The sequence below is a fragment of the Xenopus laevis genome, chromosome 4L (genome assembly GCF_017654675.1).
Source record: "Xenopus laevis strain J_2021 chromosome 4L, Xenopus_laevis_v10.1, whole genome shotgun sequence".
Lineage (NCBI taxonomy): Eukaryota > Metazoa > Chordata > Amphibia > Anura > Pipidae > Xenopus > Xenopus laevis.
The window spans coordinates 98,648,499-98,673,691 of NC_054377.1; the positions used below are offsets into that span (position 1 = coordinate 98,648,499).

General features: G+C 41.6%; 1 protein-coding gene across 1 annotated transcript in view; it reads right to left on the minus strand.

Annotated features, from left to right (window-relative positions):
* dpyd.L (dihydropyrimidine dehydrogenase L homeolog) overlaps positions 1-12,010 on the minus strand; it is a 404,384-nt gene extending 392,374 nt beyond the window's left edge. The window contains exon 1 of the mRNA XM_041590529.1: positions 11,821-12,010. Coding sequence (XP_041446463.1) covers positions 11,821-11,859 — 39 coding nt within the window. The 5' untranslated portion in view covers positions 11,860-12,010. The remainder of the gene's footprint in view (positions 1-11,820) is intronic.
* Between the last annotated feature and the right edge of the window lie 13,183 nt (positions 12,011-25,193).

Here is a 25,193-nt window from a genome sequence, read left to right on the forward strand (position 1 = left end):
GGGGTGGCAAAAAGCCATTTCTGGTAAATTTAAGTGCAGAATTTCCATTTTTAACATGGAAATTTGACTCTACTAGTGCAGAGAGCGCAATAGCACTCACTGCACTAGAGATGCGGCCCCCCTGGACCCACTCTAACACTAAAAGTTGAAAGCGCTCAGAGTGTTAGGGGAGGAGGCATTGGGGATGCTGCCTCAGGTGGCAGCAACCCCGAAATGCCGCTGCTTTAAATATTGCCTTGGGTTCTGGCCAGGTCCTATTAATCTGATAAAATGTGAATAATGCAGTGGCCATTTTACCCCATTTGTGGCTCCTGGTGTTTCATTAAGGTATGTAACAATGGGGTTCAGTGGGATGGCTGAAAGTGAAGGGTCGATTAAGGAGTCCCCATGTCATTGATGATATAAGAATTTTGTAGCATTTCATCCCTAATACGTTTTATAACCATATTAATACATTCCTGGAAAATGTCTCAATTGAAACAGCTATTGAAAATTGATCAAAATGATTTGATCTTTGATAAATTTGCCCCCATTGTTAACCATGCACAGATGAAGTAACTTTTAGGGTAGAACTACACAAGCGCTTTTACCTGCGATAGCATCTGTTTCGACGCGTGGAGTTGAATCGCAGGCATCACGTCGGATGTGCAGAATCTAAGGTAAGTAATAGGAATGTCGGACATATTGCGTATTCATTGGACAGTTGTGTCGTATACACGCAGCGACAACATCCGACATCACTCTATCACTTGATAAAGGGTATTGAACCCGAAACATGTTGTGTTTTCCACTGCCTGGAATAAAACGTTGTTTGCAGTAATACTGCTGGAGTTCCTCTTCCATCTTCTATACTTGGATCATTTGCAGCACAGAGCAACTGTTAAGGAATTGGACGCATACCATTTGGAAAAGCTGTGCTGACCACCATCCCCCTCTTCTATTTGGTATCCGACATTCCTATTACTTACCTGAGATTCGGTGCATCCGATGTGACGCCTGCGATTCATCTCAGCGCGTCGGAACGGATGCTATCGCAGGTAAAAGCGATCATGTAGTTCTACCCCAAATCACTGGAAAGAGCCAACTGAACAGCTGTCAATTACACCGACAGTGACCATGCTGAGTAATGATGCATTAATCATTTAGTTTCCACTATTCATTACAATAAAAAAAAAAATACAGTAAACAGTAAAATTAAACATGCAAAAATTAATTTATAGAATCAATACAAGGTTCTTGTTTTTAGTCACTTATTGTGAGATGCTCCAGAATAAGATACAAGCATTTTTTATACTTAAAAATAAAAATATATTGAGAAATTGTCAAACATATAGCATTGCCACATAATGTATACAGTGTTGACTCAAAATGACGCAACTGCAGAAATAATCTTAACAGTAGCAAAGAAACAAAATGACTTGAGGGATTGAAACAATTTGATTTTGAAGCTTCAATAGCCAGAAAATTCTATTTGGCAGCTCCTGTTAGAAAGGCAAAGAAAATAAATACATATTGGCTATGGAAAGAAACACATTTAGTTTTATGTAAGCCCATGGTCATATGTAGATATGGCCCCCTAGAGCCTTTAATATTTACCAGTGGCCCTAGTAGGTGTTTACTGACCTTACCTGTAATTGAAATGCAATGTAAAAAAGTTGCGGTTGATAGATTCTCCCCAGTGGCTGAATATGCTATTTTGCCTTTCAATACAAAACAAATTGATATACTGAGGAACCAGAAATGCTGAAGGGATTATTATAAACATATTGGTGGCAGAGTTAAAGGGCCTCATTTAGAGTCAGGCTTATGTTGCTTAGTAGTGGGATGGAAGAGTTTATGAACAATACTTAAAGGGCAACATGGGTTCAGAGAAGGAGCTACAAAAGAGCTAGCAAGACAATTACTGGTCTAACTCTGTAGATGAAGAGAATCTACTATTGTGCCTCCCAAAAGTTACCGATGATTAAGAGATTATTGCAATAATGAAGCATAGTGCCAGGTCTCAGAAAAAAAGGCCCATAGACTGCGCCGAAAGGTTACCATAAAGAAATTGTCATGCAGTCACCACGAAAAAAAAATACCTATTGACTTTAATGTGTTTTGCGGGTTTTCACCGAAGGGAAATGAAAAAGATTCCACACTGTGAGGGAACTCCTGGGTTGAATTTTGAATTGAAAAAAAATTCAAAAAGACCAACCGAAATTAAGTTGAAGTTTTTTGGGTTGAATATGTAAGTTTTCGATCAAATACGTCCGTATTCAGCCAAATTCGAATCGAAGGAATATCGCATTCGATTCAAAGTCCACCAATTGACTCCAAATAGGTTCTAGGAGGTCTCGCATAGATGGCCAATGGTCGAAGTTTAATTTTTAAAGAGACAGTACATGATAAATTCGAATTTTCAATTTTTTGCAAATTCAAATCGAATTTGGACTATTCCCTAGTCGAAATATACAAAAATAGTTTGAAATTTAAATTTTTTCAATTTGAAAATTAACCTCGACCTTTGATAAATCTGCCCCTTAGTGTGAGCGGCCATGTTGGGGCACACGCATGTGTATAATGAGTGCCGCAATGTCAGATTATGAGGTGCCTACATCATACACATTATGTGCATGTTTCCCCCCCCCAACCAGAGTCGGTGGGGGTACCGTATATACTCGAGTATAAGCAGAGTTTTTCAGCGTCCAAAATGTGCTGAAAAAGTCTACCTCGGCTTATACTCGGGTCAATGTGCACAATCACAATCAATGCGCTCCTGCAATGTCCTCCTGTGACCCGCACGGCAGGCGTTTTCCCTGCACTATAGTGTTTGTTCTATAAATGGGCATGCGCCGATACTTGACCTTTCCCTTGAGTTTCCAAAGTACGGGCGCCGATGTGTAATTGCCCACAGCTAGGGCTGGATTAAACAGTAAAACCAGCTTCAGAGGCGCATCTCTCTCTCTTTCTCACTCACACATTCTCCATGTAGCAGCGGCATACAGCTTCCCATGCACGCTCCTCCCAGCTCCGCCCACACAGCGCACCAATTGTTAGTCTCGCCCTATTGCCTCAAGGTGTCTGTTTTCCGGCTCACCGTAGGGCCTGCTGCCTGCTAAATTGTACGGCGCTTGGTTAGGGGACTTGATCCGGTGTTACAGAGGGGACCATAGGACAGGATTTCACAGGGTAATTGCTCCCGTCCCTGCCCCCATCTCTTCGCCATTACTGGAACCTGCTGGGGAAACTACACAGAGTACAGCAGTATGAGGACAGCAGTATGAGGAGCAGTTGTATCGCAATAGAGGAGCAGTTGAATCGCAATATTGGAGCCCATGTGAGTAACTGCTACTGGCCTTACTGTGGGTGGGGGGGGAGGGGGCAGTAACCGCAGGGCAACAAGTGGCCTGTAATTAGCCCTACCTGTGGCCTTGCCGCATGGCTCAGACAGATAACTATAAACTGCATTTCCCAGCAGCCTTTTCCAGTCTGAGTCACACAAGGATTCTGGGAGTTGTAGTTGCAATTGCTGCTGAGTTTCAGGTTTACATTGTCTTCCTAGTGACTTATACCCCTGTCTGGTCATTGTTCAACAGCATATACTCCCAATAAGAGTATGGAATGTCAAGTGCTTTTGTTTCAGCTAAGAATTTCTCTCTCTCTCTCTCTCTCTCTCGCATTGCATCTCGTGTGTATGTACAGACATCACAACACAGGGTGTACTGGAATGCACCCTAGGCTTATACTCGAGTCAATAAGGTTTTCCAGTTTTTGTAGGTAAAATTAGGTACCTCGGCTTATACTCGGGTCGGCTTATACTCGAGTATATATATGGAGTAGCCAACAGACACCTGTAAAAAAAAAAAAAAAAAAAACGCTGTCCCGTGAGGAAAACTTTGGGGCAAATTTACTTGTGGTCAAATATCGAGGGTTAATTAACCCTCGATATTCTACTGTCGAAGTCAAAGGATTTACCGCAATTCGTTCGAACGAACGAAAAATTGTTCGATTGAACGAAGTTTTTTTTATTCTATTCCTTCACTCGAGCTAAGTAAATGGGCCCCTTAAGATTACTTAAAGGGAAAAAGTTAAAGTGTGTGTGTGTATAAAAATGGTATAATCTGCTATCATCATTAATTTTACTCACAATGAAAACATGCAATAAAAGCGTTAAATATTTGAGAATTCTGAGTTTGCTGACCACCATATGGATTCCAGCTACAGCATTTAATTATAATATTTACAAGCATGACACTCTGTTTGACTTATCAAATTTAAACTATGAAAGCATCTGTTGTGTCATTTCATTTTCAAAACACTTAAAAGCTGTATGTCCATATCATTTTAGCAATGTAAAAATGTATTGTCAAGAAAGGATTTTAAATTCCCTATTTTCAGTCTTTTAATACTATGCACCTCCAAATTAACCCCCTTTGTTCATATATACATACAGACTTATCTATACACTCACATCCATAACTACTTATACAAATACAAATATCTATACTGACAGGAGATCTTAAGATCACAACAGCCTTGGATATTATGTTAAGGCATAAACAGAATCTACAATATCTCTACAACATTGCAAGGTAGGGCATTCCACAGCCTCACTGTTCTCACCGTGAAGAACCACCTATGTTCTTCAAATGATAGTTTAATTCCTCAAGTCTAAAGGGGTAGCCTCTGGTGCATAATCCTTTTATATAGGGAAAAGCATCCCCCCACTATCTGCATATAATAATCTCACAAGCACCATTTCTCCAGAGAAAACAACCTAAACCCTAACAACTACCCTCATTGTTAAAATCTTCCATCCCCTTTACCAGTTTAGTTGCACGTCTCTGCACTCTCTCCAGCTCATCTATATCCCTCTTAAAGACTGGAGCCCAAAACTGCACAGCATACTCCAGGTGAGGCCTTACTAGTGACCTATTAAGAGGCAAAATTATGTTTTTATCCCTTGAGTTAAAGGGTGGTTCACCTTTAAGTTCACTTTTAGTATGTTATAGAATGGCCAATTCTAAGCAACTTTTTAATTGGCCTTCATTTTTTATTTTTTTTATAGTTTCTTAATTATTTGCCTTCTTCTTCTGAATCTGACCCCATCTAAAAAGCTATGTAATGCTACAAAATGTATTGTCATTGCTACTTTTCTTTCTATGCAGACCCTCTCCTATTTATATTCCTGTCTCTTATTCAAATCAATGCATGGTTGATAGGGTCATTTGGACCCTAGCAACCAAAGTGCTAACATTGTAAACTGGAGAGCTGCAGAATAAAAAGCTATATAACTCAAAAACCACAAATATTAAAAAATGAAAACCAATTGAAAATTGGCATAAAATATCACTCGCTACATCATACTATTTAATAGTGAACAACTCATTTAATGCCCCTTTAAGACAGTACTTTAGTTGCTTTATAGTAGCCACAGAATGACATTGTCTAGTAACTTGTAACTGACAAAAATACCCTGATTCTTCTCAATTGAGCATACCCCTAACAAAATGCCATTTAGTGTATAACTTGCATTTTTGGTTTGTTGTTTTTACCGAAGTGCATAAAATTGCACTTAACATTAAACCTCATTTGCCAGTTAAACCTCATTTGCCAGTTTGCTGCCCAGTTTCATAATTTAGTCAAATCACTCTACAAAGTGGCAGCATCTTTCATGAAAATTGTACAATTTTATATAATCAACAAAAATAGAAGCAGTACTTTGAATGCTCACCTCCAGGTCATTCATAAACAATTTAAAAAGCAAAGGCCCCACAACAGACCCATATTGTTTTTCACAATATTTTTTGGTGTAAAAAATATGCAACTTCGTATGTACATTATTTAGCTGTCAGAACAATACCGATACCTGAGATCATACATACTGAAGTCAATGGGACACATTTTGGCTCCAAAGGAATTTCCATTGAGAAAAGTGGCATAAAAGCATCGACACTTAACACCATCCATATACATGGTTGTTTTTTTGTTTTCTTTAAACTTACATCTCTGTTTATACTAGGACAATCCACTTGGTATATAAAATCATTGCTCAGCTTCATAAGTGGCTTTAAATACTCAGTGGTGGAGATAAATTTTGGTAAAAAATATAACCACCTTCATATGTCCTTTGGGTACTTTACATATGTTATGCATTCTTCTGGTATGTAGCAACATAATTTGCTTTATAGTTTTTCAATTATTGTTACTTCTACCCTATGAGTATTGCATGTTATGCTAGCATCTCTCCTAATTGCAAGAACTTTTAAAGGAATTGTTCAGTATAAAAATAAAAACTGGGTAAAGATATGCTGTGCAAAATAAAGAAATGTTTCTAATATAGTTAGTTAAGCAAAAATGTAATGTATAAAGGCTGGAGTGACTGGATGTGTAACATAATAGCTAGAACACTACTTCCTGCTTTTCAGCTCTCTTGGTTTCCACTTATTGGTTACCAGTCAGTGACCAATCAGAGACTTGAAGGGGGGCACTTTTGCTTTTGAATATGAGCTGAATGCGGATGAACAAAAGCAAACTCACTGAACATTTATGTCCCAAATGGCCCACCTTCAAGTCGCTAACTAACTAAGAGGTTAGAGAGATGTCAAGCAGGAAGTTAGGTTCTGATTATTATATTAGACATCCGTTCACTCCAAAGTTTATGTATTACATTTTTGGCTAACTAACTTAGAACCATTTTTTATTCTGCACAGGCATTTACACTAAACTGTTCCTTTAAGTAGAGCAAAGGAAATTTTACCCATTAACTTTATCTAGGGGAGTGGGAGTTACCACCTCCAAGGTGTGTGATGGTTACTAAGGACATCCAAAGTTCATGGGATTTCTAAAGTTTTCAAGCACAGAGATTGCCGAATACAACTACTTTGGAGTCTTCACCTTTCTAACCAAAGAAAGATATATTTCAGGAGCTGTGCAATGGAGTGCAAATCTAAATAGGCTAGCTAACCGTTATGGCCTTGTCTTTTCACATTGCCCAATCAGAGCTGTGGTTCTGCATAGGGAAATCAGGGATGGTTATGATTTTCCCTATTGTGTCAAACATACTGTATATGAGTGCAACAATGGGGCTCATTAAAAAAAATAAATACAAACAAGCACCAGCAGCAGTCCATTATTTAAAGAAAAGCTTTTAGCATCACACGAAATGGCACAGTGTCACTATATTATCTGATAACACAAAGGTGGATATTTTATGTATATTTATTCCCAGCATTGCCTTTTCTGCAAAATCGAAGCTGCACAATTTTAATACATTATACACTCCTAAATAACACTTTCAGGAAATATCAATGAAAAATGAAATAGTAAAATCTGCATAGCAATAAGAGCTTATGAATGCAGCACACAGCACTCCATAATTACAACTGAAATCTCATGGGGAAAGAAAAAAAAAGTCTATTAAGTATGGAGATACAGTGATTTCCATGTAAATGAATGGCTGAATTCATACCAAGTTCTGTTTTCAATTTTTTTGGCTGAGGGCAAAATGACAGGGTCATAGGCTGTCCTTAAAAAACACTCCATATTCTGATTTCCACAATTCATTATGTATGTTAATTGCAAAGACAAAATGCTTGTGGGTCAACTGCAGTTTCCTTCATGCTCTGGAAAGCCCGATTACCTCTCTCCACATATCATAGTTTCTTCCTTTAACTGTCCTAAATGCACATTATAAATCAAGCTGCATGTGCATGAACAGGTGATAAAGCATCAGCAGCAGTGTATGTGCAATGGAAATTAGCTAGTGTATGATTTATACATAATGCACATTACAGTACATGCTCCTGTTAGATCCAAATCATTTTTGGACTAATATTGTATTTGTTTTACCCCCTATGGAACATTGCTGGTGGTTTAAGATTTAAAATGTGTTTTGTGCTCTGGAGCAATTTATTCCAGCATGTAAAGAATTGTTTAAATCCTCTTTTTCCCCACCAGTGGGGCACAAGACGGCATAAAGAAGGTAAATGCTTAGTGTGGATACTAGAAGTCTATTGGATATTCAGGTATGTCGAACATTAATTGATTCCTAAAAAATGTCTAACTGAGTCAGATGTTTAAAATCAATGTCATTAAAAGTTATTTTTCTTTGATAAATCTGCCCCCATTGTTAACCATGCACAGATATGACTAAAGTCACTGAACAGAAGCCAATTAAACAGCTGTCAAATACACTGACAGTGCTGAGTGATAATGCATTGATCAAGGAGCTCTCCCTATTCAGTACAATAAAACAAATATATGGATAACAATATCACCCCACAGAGCAGAGAGGTGTTCTATTGCTCAAAGCAGCTAAACACATTCTGGCACAGGTATCAGCTATGATAAATGGGCATATTTGTTAAAAACTATCCTGGCAGTCAGGAAAGTTTTGATAAATTATAAAATAGATTGAACTACTGGGAATATGTTTTCAAAACATGTCAACAATGATATGCATAATGAACAAAACACATATACAAGATATGTATCATCAGTCTAAGGCCACACTCTTGTTAGGTAAATATAGAACCCTATAATGCTGGTAAAAATACATTTTTAATAAATAAACATTTTTCTGCTAGCATAGCCAGACAATATATGATCAATCACTTAGCAGAGCAGCACCACAGAACATTCTTCCCAAAGACCATCTTGCCTATGACTGGTTCAATGTTTCCAACATGTATGTCATGAAAGCATGCACAACTGAACCATTTTACCAGCGTACAGCAAAAACATTGTCATAACGACCGTGTGGTTTTAAATCCAAAAATCATCTTATATATAATAGGCGATAATATATAAATTTCTATAATTGTGCTATCTGAAGTGAATGCTCATCTATCCTTATGCAATATATACTGCTGGCTGCTTCTAAATGTGTCTCATAACACAGCATTTCTTAATTGTAAAAGTAATTTGTTTTGTTCTATTTGTTTTTTTGTTTCATATTGGCAGAAATGAGAAATGTATAATGTAGTAATATATAGTAGTATTGACACTGGTTCATGCTCAGAGATGACGTCTCCTACCCCGACAAAAGGCTTGTATGGCTGGGCAAAATGGACTTAAGGTAGGCAAACACCAAAAGTGGGGTAGGGAGCTGAAAAAGTCAGGCTGAAAGTACATGCAGTCCCAGCACCTAGTCTATATTCCAAAACTCTTGTTAAGCTCACCCATTCTGGGGGCACCCTGGAATTACCTAGCCCCATTGGGAGCATCTCTATACCACTTATGGGGATCACCTAGCACCAGCTCCTCCTGGTTAGCCCACCCATTCTGTGGGCATCCTAGTACTACCTAGTCCACATTCCACCAGCTCCTTGTAATTCCAACTATTCTGGGCACCCGAACACCATTCCACTTTTGGGGTTCATCTAGTGTCAGCTTCTGGTTAGCCTACCCACTCTGGGGGCATCCAAGCACTAGCTAGTCCCTATTCCACCAGCTACTTCTAAGCCCACCTTTTCTGGGGCACCCATTCCAAAAACTGGGCCGTCTGGTCAAAACCAGGCAGATGGCAAACCTAATAACCAAATTTTGTTGCGGCCTCCTTGTTCATGATAATATGAACTGTCTGCTATTCCTATAGCAACCTTCCATTTGCCAGTTTCTAAATTTTCACCCCAAGTGCTTCTAGTTTTGCCTCGTAAGATGCTTGTTTCTGGGCTAGTGATTAATTTTTCTACAACTTACTTTTGTTCCTCTTATATGAACTAATCTATTTGCTTTCTGTCCCTGACTGGCTCCCACTGAGCTGCTATGGCTTAGTGACATGAGTGCGGATACTCAGAGCTGGTGCATGCTCACTAGACACTAGGGATTTCCTGAGAATTCTGTATGTGATGGCAGCATAGTCATGACTTCTGAGGCATTAATGCCCACTGACACAAATGTTTGTAATCTGTTTATTGTTTCCATGCCTGCTGGTCACTCTGCCACCGTAAGTGTCCCTTATGTTGCTCTATTCCTGCATTGACCCTTGACTTAACACTGCCAGACCAACCTTTTGCCTGTTCTTTGGACTTTGTGCTACATCAACTCCTCCTGTACAGCGCCTACATTTAGTTAACTCTTACTGTGCTTGCCTTTATGTTTGTTCTGCTGAATAGTGTCTCTCTTCTGCTGAACCTGTCGTCCCCTTTCCTAGCCAGCCTCCTTCTAGAACCTCTACTCAAAACATTATGACCAGTGGCCCCATTGGCCACAATATACATACATTAAAATATATACACTCATTTCTAAGGGGTAAGAAATTAATACTTCATCCTAAACCATTAAATAAAAATTATATTGGTTACCAATTGGGATTTTTCTATTTAGTAGACAATGTAGATCTGATTGGTTGATAAGGCAACTACACAGTTGTAATTTAACATGCTTGTTAGAAGTAGCAAGACAGGATCACACCTCAGGGCTTTAACCACATTGGGGGGGGACCTTTCTTTTCAGGATCATTGTCCTGTGGATACGATCTGCTTAGTTATGTGGAGATAGGGGTTCACTTACAGGATTTTTTGATACTATAGTCAAAGCAGGGTTTACAAAATGAGTTCTTCAGATTCTCATTGGAAACAACACCCACCAACCTAGCAAGAGGGCAAAAGGGTCAATTTCATGACAGCCCACCATAGATACTCCTAAAATAACCTGAAAAATATGTTGCATACCAGTTTTGTAAGGAGAGATTCCCACTGCCTCAGGGAAGCAGAACTATGTGAGACTTTTCTTTTAAATTACCAACAAACATCAAATCATAATATTTAAATCAAACACTCAATAGCAAGTTATAAAAGTATCCTCACAGCGTTTACTTATCACTAGACACTGGGTATTGCAACAGGAAGTGCCAGATAATGTCCAATAAAAAAACGTGTACCTTTTATATGCCCTGTAACCCATAACAACCAATCAAATATAAGTTACGACTCTGGAGTAAAATAAGGCAGAAGTGGGGGCCCAATAATCTGTGTACAGGAGGGACACATTTATTAAGTTGCAGCAATCTACCAGCTACAACCCGTACTTAAAGCTGTCTGTCTTTTGCAGTAGTGGTGCGAAACATGTGGCCCTTCAGCTATTATAAACTACAATTCCCAGAACCACTCAGCAGATGAAATCCTTTTTTGGAATTGTGGGTGTTGTAGTACAGGGCAGCTGCAGGATGCCATGAATTACACAGTCCTCTTTTCCGCACAACTGTGCAGGCACTGTCAGTCTGAGCAAAGGAAAGAATGTGAAACATGCAGTATTTATGGTTCTACTTAAACATAGCATATGGAGTCAACACCACTGCTCAGAAGTCATGTCACTTTTCCATTACAAGTAGAATCATAAAATATATTTTAAAAACCAGGTAACAGGGTTGCCAGTTCTAAAACAAAGTAAAACAAAGCATATTCTATCTTATTTTTAAGAAAGGATTACATTGTTTTTAATTATTTGCATTCCCTAGAAAAATAGAACAATTCTTTTAGAAGCATTCCCTGTGTGCTTACTGCTAGCTCTCATTCAGCTGTACTTGCCTGACATATAAAATATCTCTTTTTTGCAGTCTTTCTGCAGGCTGAAAAGAAAGTGTTTCTCCTCCCTTGGTGAAATCTGGGGCTGTGTGTGCCTGCAGGTGTGGATTTATAACCCCTAGTGTTGCTTACAGAGAAAATCAAAAATTTAAACCTGCTAATTTAACAAACAAACTACTGAACAGCAGGGATGGCAGTTACTATAATATGCAGTTAGTGAGACTTGCTGTAGAATGTTCTGCCTTCTCATGATCTATAATGTATGCACTGACATCTGCTATGGGCAAAAAAAACAATCTATTTTCAGTACCTCAATATCCAGCGGGTCCCTGCTCAGCATACGAGACATGGTATTTGTTTTCTGCAGTTCTGCCGTGCAATGGCTTTTTAAAAAATATATATGAATCACTAGCACAAGTGCAGAAGTAGACCCAAGGCACTAAAGTACTGAAAGAAATTACTAGCAGAGGAGTTTGCTTTAAGGAGGCGTCTCTTCAGTCAGCACCATGTGACTTTAATATTTAACCCAAAAGGAGATGAACTTTGAACAGCAAAAAATAACTTGAGTTTGCAGCAGCTGTTGGAGATTGGGAAACTGAGGCGGAGGGACGTGGGACAAGGTGAATATTGTTTAAAGATAAACCTTTAAAGAAAGAAAACAACCTATTACTGTAAGAGGACTTGCATAAAGTATGTGTATTCTCTGCTGGTGTCATGTATCATTTACAGGTTTCCCAGAACACTGAATGGCTCACGCTTGTTAACATGCAGCTTGCAGGGATTTTATTAGAACGCTGCATCTGTTTCCAATGTATGCCTGATTATTCATTGATCTGTTAACAGCAAATAAGTCCTGAACTACACGAGCACTTTTGTAGGATGGCGTTGGATCGACAAAACGCATCTTACAAGTCTGATGTAATTGTGTGGGTTTAAATACAATGGGACTAATACAAAAATCGGATTCATAAACTACATGTAAAATTTTCCATCCGACATGACACGACTGTCGGAGGTGAACACTGCATGCTCGTCTTCATCCGACAAGATAAAAACAGACGGTGTCGGAAAGACTTTTTTTCCTCATTGAAAGTAGTCGGTGTAAATGCATGAACTAAAGGTAGAACAACACGATTCTGCCGGATGGGATGCGGTGCGGCAAAATGCAGGTGTCAAGTCGGGTGCAATGAAAAATAAGGTAAATACAAATGTCGGATGTTGTCACAACGTTCATACGACACGACTGTCAGATGTAGTCGCAGCATGCAGCGTCTGGATCCAACAGTCGTGTCAGATGAACAATGTGACACCATCCAACATTGCTATTGCTTACCTTATTTTCCATCGCATCTGAATTGACGCCTGCGTTTTGGAGCAGCGTGTCGGATCCGCCGAAAATGCATGGAAATTGCCCATGTAGTTCTTCCCAAAGACTCCATCCGACTTATCTGATGTGACTTTACATTCTAGCCTAGGGGCATCAGATGTTGTAGCATCTCAAAAAAGCTTGTGGTGTTGTGCAGCATTGCGCGGCGTAACATAGTGTTGCATGGAGGATCCGATAAATTGTGACCCACAAAATCTGATGAAAAACGCTCATGTAGTTCTACCCTTACTGCCATTTACCACAGCTGTTAGTCAGAGTCTGGAACTATGATCCCCCCAATCAAAAAATACTTGCTTAGGTTGTAAGCTCAAAAGGCAGGGACCTGTTTGCTCCTGTATATCTTACCATGTGGCCCTTTGTTACAGTGTATTTTTTTTGTATTTACAGCAATTTGTTTTGCATTGCAATCTTTTACTATAATGTAAAAATGTATAAACGCTGCATATACAGTCACTTACTGCTTAGGAGCACAACGTCTTTGTGCTTTACACCACATGGGAACACAGGTGTTAAATTACACGTGTCTCCTGTTTTTATCATGCAGGATAATACGCCACACATCACCAGGCTTTGCCGTGTTAAAAAATGCAAAAAAAGCTTAGGCGTTTTTTTCATAGAGTGACTTCCCCGGAAGCAATATAAAATAATGGCGATAAATCTGGCTTTCGCATGGCATAAAATTACACACAAGCTTTTTACACTGTTTTTTTTCCTGTAAATTTCATTTTATACAGCATAATAAATATGCCCTCAAGTGCTCCTGTCAACACAGCACCCCAAAGCAGAGAGTCAGGTCAATTAACTCCTCCGTTTCTGACAACAAATCCACCACTTTGGAAGACAATTACAAATGTCTGTGTATAAGAGCCCTAAGCTAGAAGTGTAATAAAAACAAAGAAGAAGAATGTAAAATGTTAACGTTCTAAAAATTGTCGCCATTTTGCTGGAAATTAACTAATTTTCTGGCGAAACAGGAGAAATTCGCCCATCACTTAAGGATAGTGATACTTCTCAGATTTTAGCATAATTGAATTCTTTATCAAAATATGCCTGTATGTCCTTTAGAACATTTTCCTCAATGTGACCTCTTTCTATGTAAATTGGACATAGGTCACTTCTCCTTTAAGAGAGTGCTGGACTCTTGTGGCTTGCCAATCAGGAAGTTAAAGGAAAACTTTACCCCCAAAATGAATACTTAAGCAACAGTTTATATCATATTAAGTGACATATTAAAGAATCTTACCAAACTGATATATATTTAAGTAAATATTGCCCTTTTATCTCTTGCCTTGAGACACCATTTTGTGATGGTCTGTGTGCTGCCTCAGAGAGATCACCTGACCAGAAATAATGCAACTGTAACTGTAACAGGAAGATGTGTGGAAGCAAAAGACAGAACTCGGTCTTTTAATTGGCTCATGTGACCTAACATGTATGTGTAGGGATGTGAAAATCTTAGACACCCTTACACTTTATTGACAGGCACATCTCTAGCTATTTGGAGACCTAAATGGGTCCTAAAACACAGTTGGGAGGGGTACTGTGTTCCTGTGCTTATGTAATCCCTGCAATTCACACAGTGACCTGAGTGGTGCTGTGCAGAGTATAAAAGGGTTAGGAGCCATGCGGTCTGGAGTCCATTTGCTGCTAAATCCTCCCTCTGTCTGCAGCAGAGGTTGGGAGCGGTGGAACTCATCTTAGTACTTAGTAAGTGTTAGTTATACTCTGTTATAGATCACTCTAGGAGTGACAGAAAGGTTAAATAGTTGAGCAGCTCAAGGCTCCACCGAGGAGATTAGTGGGATTAAGATCCCCGGGTATTACTAACCCAGAGAGGGACTTAAGTGTTGAGATTAGGGATAATAGGTTCCCCCCCTAAGAGCACCAAGAGTTTCTATCGACTAATTGATCCATACCTGCTGTTAATTTACTCTTTGCTGTGAGTATATGTCTCCTTTGTGCTGCTGTGTTAATCTAGGTTATATATTCCATTGTGAATGTTGCTATACTGTTCAATAAATCTAGTTCCTTGTTTAAGCAAAACAAAACCACTGGCGCCCATCATTGTGTTACTGCACCAAGTTACAGTTGCACTACACCCTACCTCCACCTCGTGCGAGGGCTTGCCCCTGGGAAAGAGAGCTCATAGGTGGTAAGAGCCCATCAAGGAAAGTAGCTAAACCGCTAAAAGATAAAAGCAGTTTACTATAGTGCTACATTTTGGCGCCCACGTGGGCCCTGAAGGGGTTAACTGTAATTCCGCACCGCAGCCTAGTGTGACAGGCGCTGCGAGTGCAGACCCAAGAGGCAAAAGGAGGATTTTGTGGTTTTTACCTTCGCTGATAAGTTGTTGGAACTGGGCCTACTCTTCCAAGAGGGAACATTGTAGGTCATCATGCCGCTACTTCGTCCCCAAGAGGTGTACGCGTGGGCGGAAGCAGAGCAAGTTAACCCCCGCTGTGCCTTTGCAGTGGATCGAGTTCCCACCGGCTGCAGCGTAAAGCTCATGCACCCTACCCTCATTTACCATGTGAGGTTAAAGGGCATCCGACTCGTGACGGAAATGGAGTCGAGAGTCCTGGGGTACCGGGCGAGACTGTACTGTGGCCCCCGGGAGCTAGGGGACGATGAAGGACCGTATACTGTTTACCCGGTGGGAACTTATCCCCTTGGCTGCCCTGTTGTATATGCTGGGTCTGCAACCTCCCTGCCACTTGCGCTGGAGGTAAAGACGGAACCTCTCGATTCCGCCACAGTGGTTAGTGAACTGGATTCCCCGGGAAAAGTAGAGGCCCTTAGCTCAAGTGCAGGGACGATGCTGCCTACTCTTGTCATTGCTGGGACAAAATACCCGAAGCTGAAGGTTTTTTCGGGAACTCTCCCTGTCCCTGAAGGAGAGCAGGGTTTTGAAGAGTGGCAGGAGGCTGCAGTGCAGATGATAGAAGAATGTCCATGCCCTGAGGGGGATAAACGGATCCGGTTAACCGAAAATCTGCGCCCTCCTGCCAGTCAGGTGGTTAAGTTATTTTGCAAGGCTCACTTAAAAGCTTCTGTTAGAGATTGTCTGAAAGCACTCGAGGAAGTATATGGGGCTTGTGACAATCCGCATAATTTGCTCCATATGTTCAGAAGCTTGTATCAAGAGGAGGGAGAGCTTGTGTCCACCTTTGTGCGTAGGTTACAAAGCAAGCTATGGACATTAGTTCACAAGGAAGTTATCCCTGTTGCTGAGGTTGATGAGATGCGACGCACCCAACTTCTACAGGGACTGCAGGCAAGCCATCCCATAGCCATGGAGCTGCGTATTATGTATCGGCAGGGTACCCCGCCCGAAATGGGTGCCATCATGGGTGTAGTAAAAGAAAGGGAAGCTGAACTTGAGAGAGTGTCCGCTCACAGTAAGAAGGTGACAACTGGGAGTCTTCCCTCTGCTCAGAAGGATCTAAAGGGAGCCCTTAGGAAGACCCCAGATTCGTCCCTCCGGCCTAGGATGGCTTCACTAGCCAAGACTTTTAGTGCTACTGCCCAGCTAGACTGCTTTCGATGTGGACATCAGGGCCATAGAGTGTACCAGTGTTACCCGTCAGTTGGCTCGGGTGAATTCCACAGTAAAGGGGGTCAGTTACCTTCGAAGCGAAAGGGCACGCAGAAGGGTTGGAAACCTCTGAACCTCCCTGGGGTGGGACGACGGTGTACTTTCAGCCTGCTTGTGAATGGTGTCCCGACCACCGCACTATTTGATACGGGTTCCCAATTGACCATTATACATCGTCCGTTTTACCTTCAACACCTCAGTCACCTTCCCTTGCAAACAGTGGGTCCTGTACCGGTGTTTGGTGTGGGGACGGGCCCTACATACATGGATGGCTGTGTGGAAGTACAACTGCACATCCCCGGACTTGTAGGAGACAACGATCCCCCCATCACTGTGGTTGCTTATGTGAGTCCCCCACCAGGAGGTAAGGAAGCGGCTCCAGTCATTGTTGGCTCCAATGTGAAAGCTGTTGAGGAGGCGTTTCTACGATTCCTTCAACCCCGGGAGGGAACCCCATTAACCGTGTTGCCCGTATCTCCAGAGTTGCAAGCAATTTGCCAAACTTTCGCTCCCGAGTCACCTGGGGGTTGTATAGGAAACCCTTGGTATCCGGTGGAAATTCCACCAGGGGGAGTACGGAACCTACGAGTGTATGTGGAAATTGTGTCTACTACCCCTGGCAGTTACTTTTTGTTGGAGACTGACCCGCACGAAGCTGTCCGAAATGGTTGGGAGATAGTTCCTGAGAGGAAAGATTACCGGCGTAAATGTCCTCGTACCGATGTGGTCACAGTTAAAAACATTACCTCTTATACTGTTACCATCCCTGCCTGGTATACGGTTGGACATTGCTACCCGGTGGAGAGTGTTAATCCCTGCTCAGTTCCTGAGGGGAAAGAGGACATTAAACTTAATTTCAAGTTGGAGGAGGCTGATGATCCGATGGAACACCGTCATATGCTTGAGCAGAAGTTATTGCTGTACCGGGATGTTTTCTCCGTAGATGAGATGGATGTGGGTTGCGCTAAACGTGCTGAACATAGTATCAGATTGAGTGATGATACCCCTTTCCGAGAGAGGTCCAGGCGCATCCCTCCTCGTGATCTGGAAGATGTTCGGAAGTATTTGGACAAGATGAAGGATCAACGAATAATCGTTGAATCACGCAGTCCATATGCCTCACCAATTGTGATCGTACGAAAGAAAAATGGTAGTGTTCGCCTATGTGTGGATTACCGAACATTAAATAGACGCACTGTCCCAGATCAGTATACGCTACCCCGTATTGATGAAGCACTGGATGCATTACATGGTAGTGCATGGTTCTCTGTGATGGACTTACGCTCGGGGTATTATCAAATTCCCATGAGTAGGGATGACCAAGAGAAGACTGCTTTTATCTGTCCTTTGGGGTTCTATGAGTTCACCCGCATGCCTCAAGGTATAAGTGGGGCCCCTGCCACCTTTCAGCGTCTCATGGAGAAGGTGTTGGGTGATCTGACTCCCAGGCATTGCATAGTCTACTTGGATGATATAATTGTGTTTGGCTCTACTTTGGAAGAACACGATACCAGGTTGTTTAATGTTTTGGATCGCTTGCGGCAGGAGGGTTTGAAGCTTTCTGTTGATAAATGCAAGTTCGCTCGTAAGGCGGTGAAGTTTGTGGGACATATTGTGTCTGCAGAAGGCATTGCTACTGACCCCGAGAAAGTGGCAGCTGTCCGAGATTGGCCGAGGCCAACCAATTTGACTGAACTTAGATCCTTCTTGGGATTCTGTGGATATTATCGGAGATTTGTAGAGGGATATTCCAGACTTGCTCATCCCTTGAATGGCTTGCTGGCAGGGAGTGCTTCCAAGCAGACCCATTCTGTCCAGCCCCCCCTTAAAGATCGGTGGTCCACCGATTGTGAGGAAGCTTTCTTAACTCTAAAGAAAAGACTCACGGAGGCTCCTGTCCTAGCTTATGCTGATCCTCAGAAACCGTATGTTTTGCATGTTGATGCCAGTTATGAAGGACTGGGCGGCATTCTTCATCAAGAATACCCGGAGGGTCTGAAGCCTGTTGCCTATGTTAGCCGAAGTCTTAATCCAGCCGAAAAGAATTACCCAGTGCACAAATTGGAGTTTTTGGCGTTGAAATGGGTAATTACCGACAAACTGCATGATTATCTCTATGGGGTTAAGTTTGAGGTAAGGACAGACAATAACCCATTGACTTATATCTTAACCACTGCTAAGTTGGATGCTGCTGGACATCGGTGGTTGGCCGCTTTATCCAATTATCAGTTCTCTCTGAAGTACAAGCCTGGTCCTAAAAATGTAGGTGCTGATGCCTTATCCAGACGTCCTGGTCTACCTCCTTGTCTGGAAGAGGATGAATGGGAGGAATTACCTAGTTTGTCAGTAGCTGCTCACTGTGCTACTGCAGCTATGAAGAATGGTCAAGTGGCTTTTTCTGAATTGCGGTTGGTGGATTCCTTGGGAGGAAAAGAAGATTGCATTCCTTCTATGTACGCATATCCTACGACGTTAGGAGTATCCCAGAGTCTTCAACTAAGTAATGGTGATATGATTCGGGGACAAAAGAGAGACCCAGTGGTTCGGTATGTCCGAGAGGCTGTCGCCAGAAAGGATCCCGAGCTTATGAGAAAGACTATACCTAAAGATAGTCGGATATTCTTGAAAGAATGGGACAAGCTGAAGTTTATTGATGGGAGTCTCTATCGGATTCAGTTGTTTCATGATCACCCGGAGAGGAGGCAGTTGGTGTTACCTCAAGTTTATCGGCGAATGGTATTGAGGAGCTTACATGATCAACATGGTCATCTAGGGGTGGAAAAGACTTTTGGACTGATTCGTGATCGGTTCTTCTGGCCCCGAATGAGAGAGATGGTGGTCGAGTACTGCAGGCGTTGTGTCCCTTGTTTGCAAAGAAAGTCTTTACCCACTCGGGCTGCTCCTATGGAACACTTAAAGAGCACTGGGCCGTTGGATTTAGTCTGTATGGATTTCCTGTGTATTGACAAAGACTCTAGTGGGATTGGAAACATATTAGTTGTGACTGATCATTATACTAGATATGCCCAAGCCTATCCCACAAAAGATCAGAAGGCCGCTACTGTGGCTAAGGTGTTATGGGAGAAGTTCTTTGTCCACTATGGTTTACCCAATCGACTTCACTCTGATCAGGGAAGAGATTTTGAGAGTCGGTTGATAAAGGAACTACTAGATCTGTTAAATGTGGCTAAGAGTCGCACGACTCCTTATCATCCTGAAGGAGATGCTCTTCCTGAGAGGTTCAATCGAACCCTGTTGGACATGTTGGGTACTCTTTCGGTCACAGAAAAACCCTCTTGGAGTCGTCATGTAAGTGCCCTGGTTCATGCCTATAATTGTACCCGGCATGAGTCCACTGGGTTTTCGCCCTATTTCCTTATGTTCGGAAGGGAAGCACGACTGCCCATAGATGTACAGCTGGGGGTTTCTACTGATGGAATTGGATGTAAGGAGCACTATCAATATGTGAATCGCCTTCGGAATAGCTTGAAGGAAGCTTATTGCCTGGCTGAGGAAAATGCTGCAAAGGTCAATGCTGGGAATAAACGTCGGTTTGATGCTAAAGTACGGTACCGTGAATTGAAGCCTGGAGATAAAGTGCTTTTACGTAACTTAGGTCCCAGTGCAAAGCATAAGCTGGCAGATCGATGGAGGAAGGAGTTATTTGAGGTAGTAGCCAAGCTACCCAGTGTTCCGGTGTATCGGATTCAGGGTACGGATGGAAGAGTCAAAGCTTGGCACCGAAACCATTTGCTGCCTGTTCCTCAGGTTCCTCAGATGAATACTAATTCCGAAGTGGTGGAGGACGATGGTTTGGTTCCAAATGATGGTGTAAGAGAAGAAGAAGTTCCATCTACTACTGAAAGTGGAGAAATGCTTGCACTTGGTGAAGGAAGTGATGATATACTTCACGGAGGTGAGTTAGATATTGATGCCCCTCCCTTCCAGCCGCATTCTCCAGGATATCCAGCCCCTGACCCAGTGGGGTGCAGGGGGCCTAACCCTGAACCATTGAGAAGAGGTGATCGGGTTAGGAGGCCTCCTTCCCTATTTACTTATGACACTGTGGGTAGGCCCACTTATGGGGTACCTGGATATTTTGGTCCTTCCTCAGCTGTGATGAGTCTGATTGATGCTCATGCCAGATTGGTACATATGATGCCTGTATGTTGTTAGAGATGGAACTATAAAAGGATTTTTCTTCAATTTACTCCAGTTGGAGTTAGACCTATGGACTGTCTTAGTAATACCTGCCCATTGGGTAGGTTCATTCCATTTTTTTTTTTTCTTCCTCCTAAGTGCATTTGAAAGAGGACTGTGGGTTCGACTATTTGATGGACTAGAATACTGATTGTGTTTGAACTGCAGTATTTCTAACTTGTTTTTTTTTGAAAAGGTCTTGCATGATGTGCCTTAACTGCTATATTGATTCTTTGAAGGTGCCTTGCCGGGACGGAAGGAATTCACCAGGGGGAGAATGTAGGGATGTGAAAATCTTAGACACCCTTACACTTTATTGACAGGCACATCTCTAGCTATTTGGAGACCTAAATGGGTCCTAAAACACAGTTGGGAGGGGTACTGTGTTCCTGTGCTTATGTAATCCCTGCAATTCACACAGTGACCTGAGTGGTGCTGTGCAGAGTATAAAAGGGTTAGGAGCCATGCGGTCTGGAGTCCATTTGCTGCTAAATCCTCCCTCTGTCTGCAGCAGAGGTTGGGAGCGGTGGAACTCATCTTAGTACTTAGTAAGTGTTAGTTATACTCTGTTATAGATCACTCTAGGAGTGACAGAAAGGTTAAATAGTTGAGCAGCTCAAGGCTCCACCGAGGAGATTAGTGGGATTAAGATCCCCGGGTATTACTAACCCAGAGAGGGACTTAAGTGTTGAGATTAGGGATAATAGGTTCCCCCCCTAAGAGCACCAAGAGTTTCTATCGACTAATTGATCCATACCTGCTGTTAATTTACTCTTTGCTGTGAGTATATGTCTCCTTTGTGCTGCTGTGTTAATCTAGGTTATATATTCCATTGTGAATGTTGCTATACTGTTCAATAAATCTAGTTCCTTGTTTAAGCAAAACAAAACCACTGGCGCCCATCATTGTGTTACTGCACCAAGTTACAGTTGCACTACACCCTACCTCCACCTCGTGCGAGGGCTTGCCCCTGGGAAAGAGAGCTCATAGGTGGTAAGAGCCCATCAAGGAAAGTAGCTAAACCGCTAAAAGATAAAAGCAGTTTACTATAGTGCTACATATGGTTTGTTTGTGTGCACCGTGAATCCTATGATCCCAGGGGGTGGCCCTTATTTTTTAAAATGGCAATTTTCTATTTACAATTACCCAATGGCACCAATAGAGACCTAGATAGCTTGGGGGTAGAGTTTTCCTTTAAATGCTTGACTGCCAGGAAGAATCTGGCAGCATAGCTAAATGGTGTTGTTGGATTATACTACATAGCTACACAGGGTCAGGGTTTACAGCCTCTTTATCACAGTGATACTGCTTCCTTTTATGTTCAGGTATGTTACTATATAATAACAATCCTCTGCTGCTCCACCGCAGTACAAAACTCCTTTTCTGCTCTGCTCTGCTAATTTTTTTAATGGTGCTTTTAACTTATTCTGCCTTACTTGATTATGTGTGGCCCTTGCCTGCCTTCCCTGCACAAACAGAATGATCTATGCCAGGACTGCTTGCAAAGTTAAAGGAAAACTATGACCCAAAATTAATACTTAAGCAACAGAGAGCTTATATGAAATTAAGTGGCATATTAAGAAATCTTATCAACCTGGAACATATATATAAGTAAATATTGCCCTTTTACATCTGTTACCTTGAACCCCCATTTTGTGATGGTCTGTGTGCTGCCTCAGAGATCACCTGACCAGAAATAATGCAGCTCTAACTGTAACAGGAAGCAGTATTGCAGCAAAAGACACAACTCTCTGTCTGTTAATTGGCTCATGTGACCTAAGAAGTATGTTTGGTTTGTTTGTGTGCACAGTAAATCGTACAATCCAAGGGGGCTTTCAATGCCCACCTCCAGGTCATTAATAAACAAGTTGAAAAGCAAGGGACCTAGTACAGAGCCCTGTGGTACTCCACTAACAACACTGGTCCAATTAGAAAATTTATCACCACTCTTTGTAGTCTATCTTTTAGCCAGTCCTCTATACAAGTACAAATACAATGTTCCAGGCCAACATTCCTTAATTTAACCAGTAACCTTTTGTGTGTCACTGTATCAAATGCTTTAGCAAAATCTAAGTAAATCACATCCACTGCCATCCCAGAATCTACTTACCTTCTCATAAAAAGAAATTAAGTTAGTCTGGCAAGATCTATTACGAATAAAACCATGCTGGCACACACTCATCGTATTATGATTTGCTATAAAGTCCAGTATCGTATCCTTTATTAACCCTTCAAAAAGGGTTACTAGACGTCAGACTAACTGGCGTATAGTTTTGAGGCTGAGAACAGGATCCTTTTTTGAATAGAGGCACCACATTAGCAATTCGCCTCTCGGCACTATGCCAGACCTCAATGAATCCTGAAAAATTAAGTAAAGAGGTTTGGCAATCACAGAGCTAAGCTCACTAAGTACCCTGGGCTGAATAGCATCTGGCCCGGAACTTTGTTTATCTTAACATGTTCTAGTCTCTTTTGAATTTCCTCATGTGTGAACCATGCATCATTAATTGTATTACTAGAATTGGGACTATAAGGGCTCTTACAGACGAGCGTTTTTACCTGCGCTCCCCTGCGTTCCGTTTTTCTGCGTTCAGCCGCAGGGGAGCACAGGAATAGACGCATTACATTTTTTCCAAAGGGGCTGTACTCACACAGGCGCGTGTAGGCGCCGAACACAGGAAAAATGCAGCATGTTGCGTCTCAACCTGCGGCTGTAACTCCATACCTGTATGTTCTATATACAGTATGTAATTAATGTGATTTAGTTGTATAAACACATTTACTTTACAGCACTGCGAAATATTCTGGTGCTATATAAATAAATCTTAATAATAATAATAATAATAATAATAATAATAATAAAAAGGCATGTTATATATTAAAATGAAGTTGCTACTTTGAAAGCTCAGCCAATGATAAACAAAACTCCAAAGAATTAAGAGGGGTTCCCAAACTGTGGTTTTTATTGCCATCAAAGTAGAGATCTAAGAACAAAACTAGAGGTGTCACTATCACTTTAACAAAGATATGCTCACTGCAGTAAGTGCCACATTCTGCATCCACATTAGGAGTGCTCCTGTGCCTGAGGAGACTATTGAACTCCATTAGCAACCTTGTGCATTTAGCCTAATCAATATAACCCCCAGCTCTCTGATAAGCATTCCTATGGTTAATCTGTGACCTAGGTTGATGGAAAAAGAGGGAATCCAGATAGAAGTATCTTCCCCAGCTTGCTTACACAGCCAAAATAGCTGGTTTACACAGGAATGTTGGTGGCGTAACAAGAGGGTGCAGCCTTCTCACAAGAACAATCTTCAGAGGGGCCCATCACACACAGCAGCTCCCCGCACACCCAAATCCCCTCCACATCTACTGCCCCTGCTCTTAGGAAGCTTAACCCACAGTCTGGGCCCCCTCAACCGCAGGGTGTGCTTCCTCTAAAGTTATACCAATGGTTTCAGGATTCACCTGCTTGATCTGATTTAGGATGGAACTACACGGTGCCCATCCTTCAGATCCAATGCGATGAGGGGAATCACAGGTGTCAAGTCAAATGCGACAAATCTAATGTAAGTAATACAAATGTCGCATCTACAAACTGATTTCATCCGACATGACTGTTGAATACGAATGCTGCGCGTTGCATCTTCATTCGACAGTCATGTCGGATGCAATCAGTTTGCAGATGCGACATTTGTATTACTTACATTAGGATTGGAAGGGCGTGCACTGTGTAGTTCCAGCCTTAGGGTTGCAAGGTCACTGGACTGCTATAAAAAGGATTATCATTTCATCCCTTTAAGTCTAGAAACATATGAAATACTTAGGGGCCCATTCACTAAGCTCGAGTGAAGGATTCGAATGAAAAAAAATTCGAATTTCGAAGTATTTTTTGGGTACTTCGACCATCGAATGGGCTACTTCGACCTTCGACTACGACCTTCGACTTCGATTCGAACGTTTCGAACGAAAAATCGTTCGACTATTCGACCATTCGATAGTCTAAGTACTTTCCCTTTAAAAAAAACTTCGACCCCCTACTTCGGCAGATAAAACCTACCGAACTCAATGTTAGCCTATGGGGAAGGTCCCCATAGGCTTGCTAAACTTTTTTTGATCGAAGGATTTTCCTTCGATCGTTGGATTAAAATCCTTCGAATCGTTCGATTCGAAGGATTTAATCGTTCGATCGAACGAAAAATCCTTCGATCGATCGAACGAACGTTTAGCGCTAAATCCTTCGACTTCGATATTCGAAGTCGAAGGATTTCAATTCGAGGGTCGAATTTCGAAGTATTTTTTACTTCGAAATTCGACCCTTAGTGAATCTGCCCCTTATTGTAAGGTATGCCATTAATCACACATGATCAATAATTTCTCTTACAAGACATACATTTCATACAGGCCTGTTAATAAAAAGGATTGGGTGTCAACTAGTCCAATATGTAACTAGGGATGAGTCAGAAATTATGCACTTAAAAGGGTGTCTAAACCCAAAAAA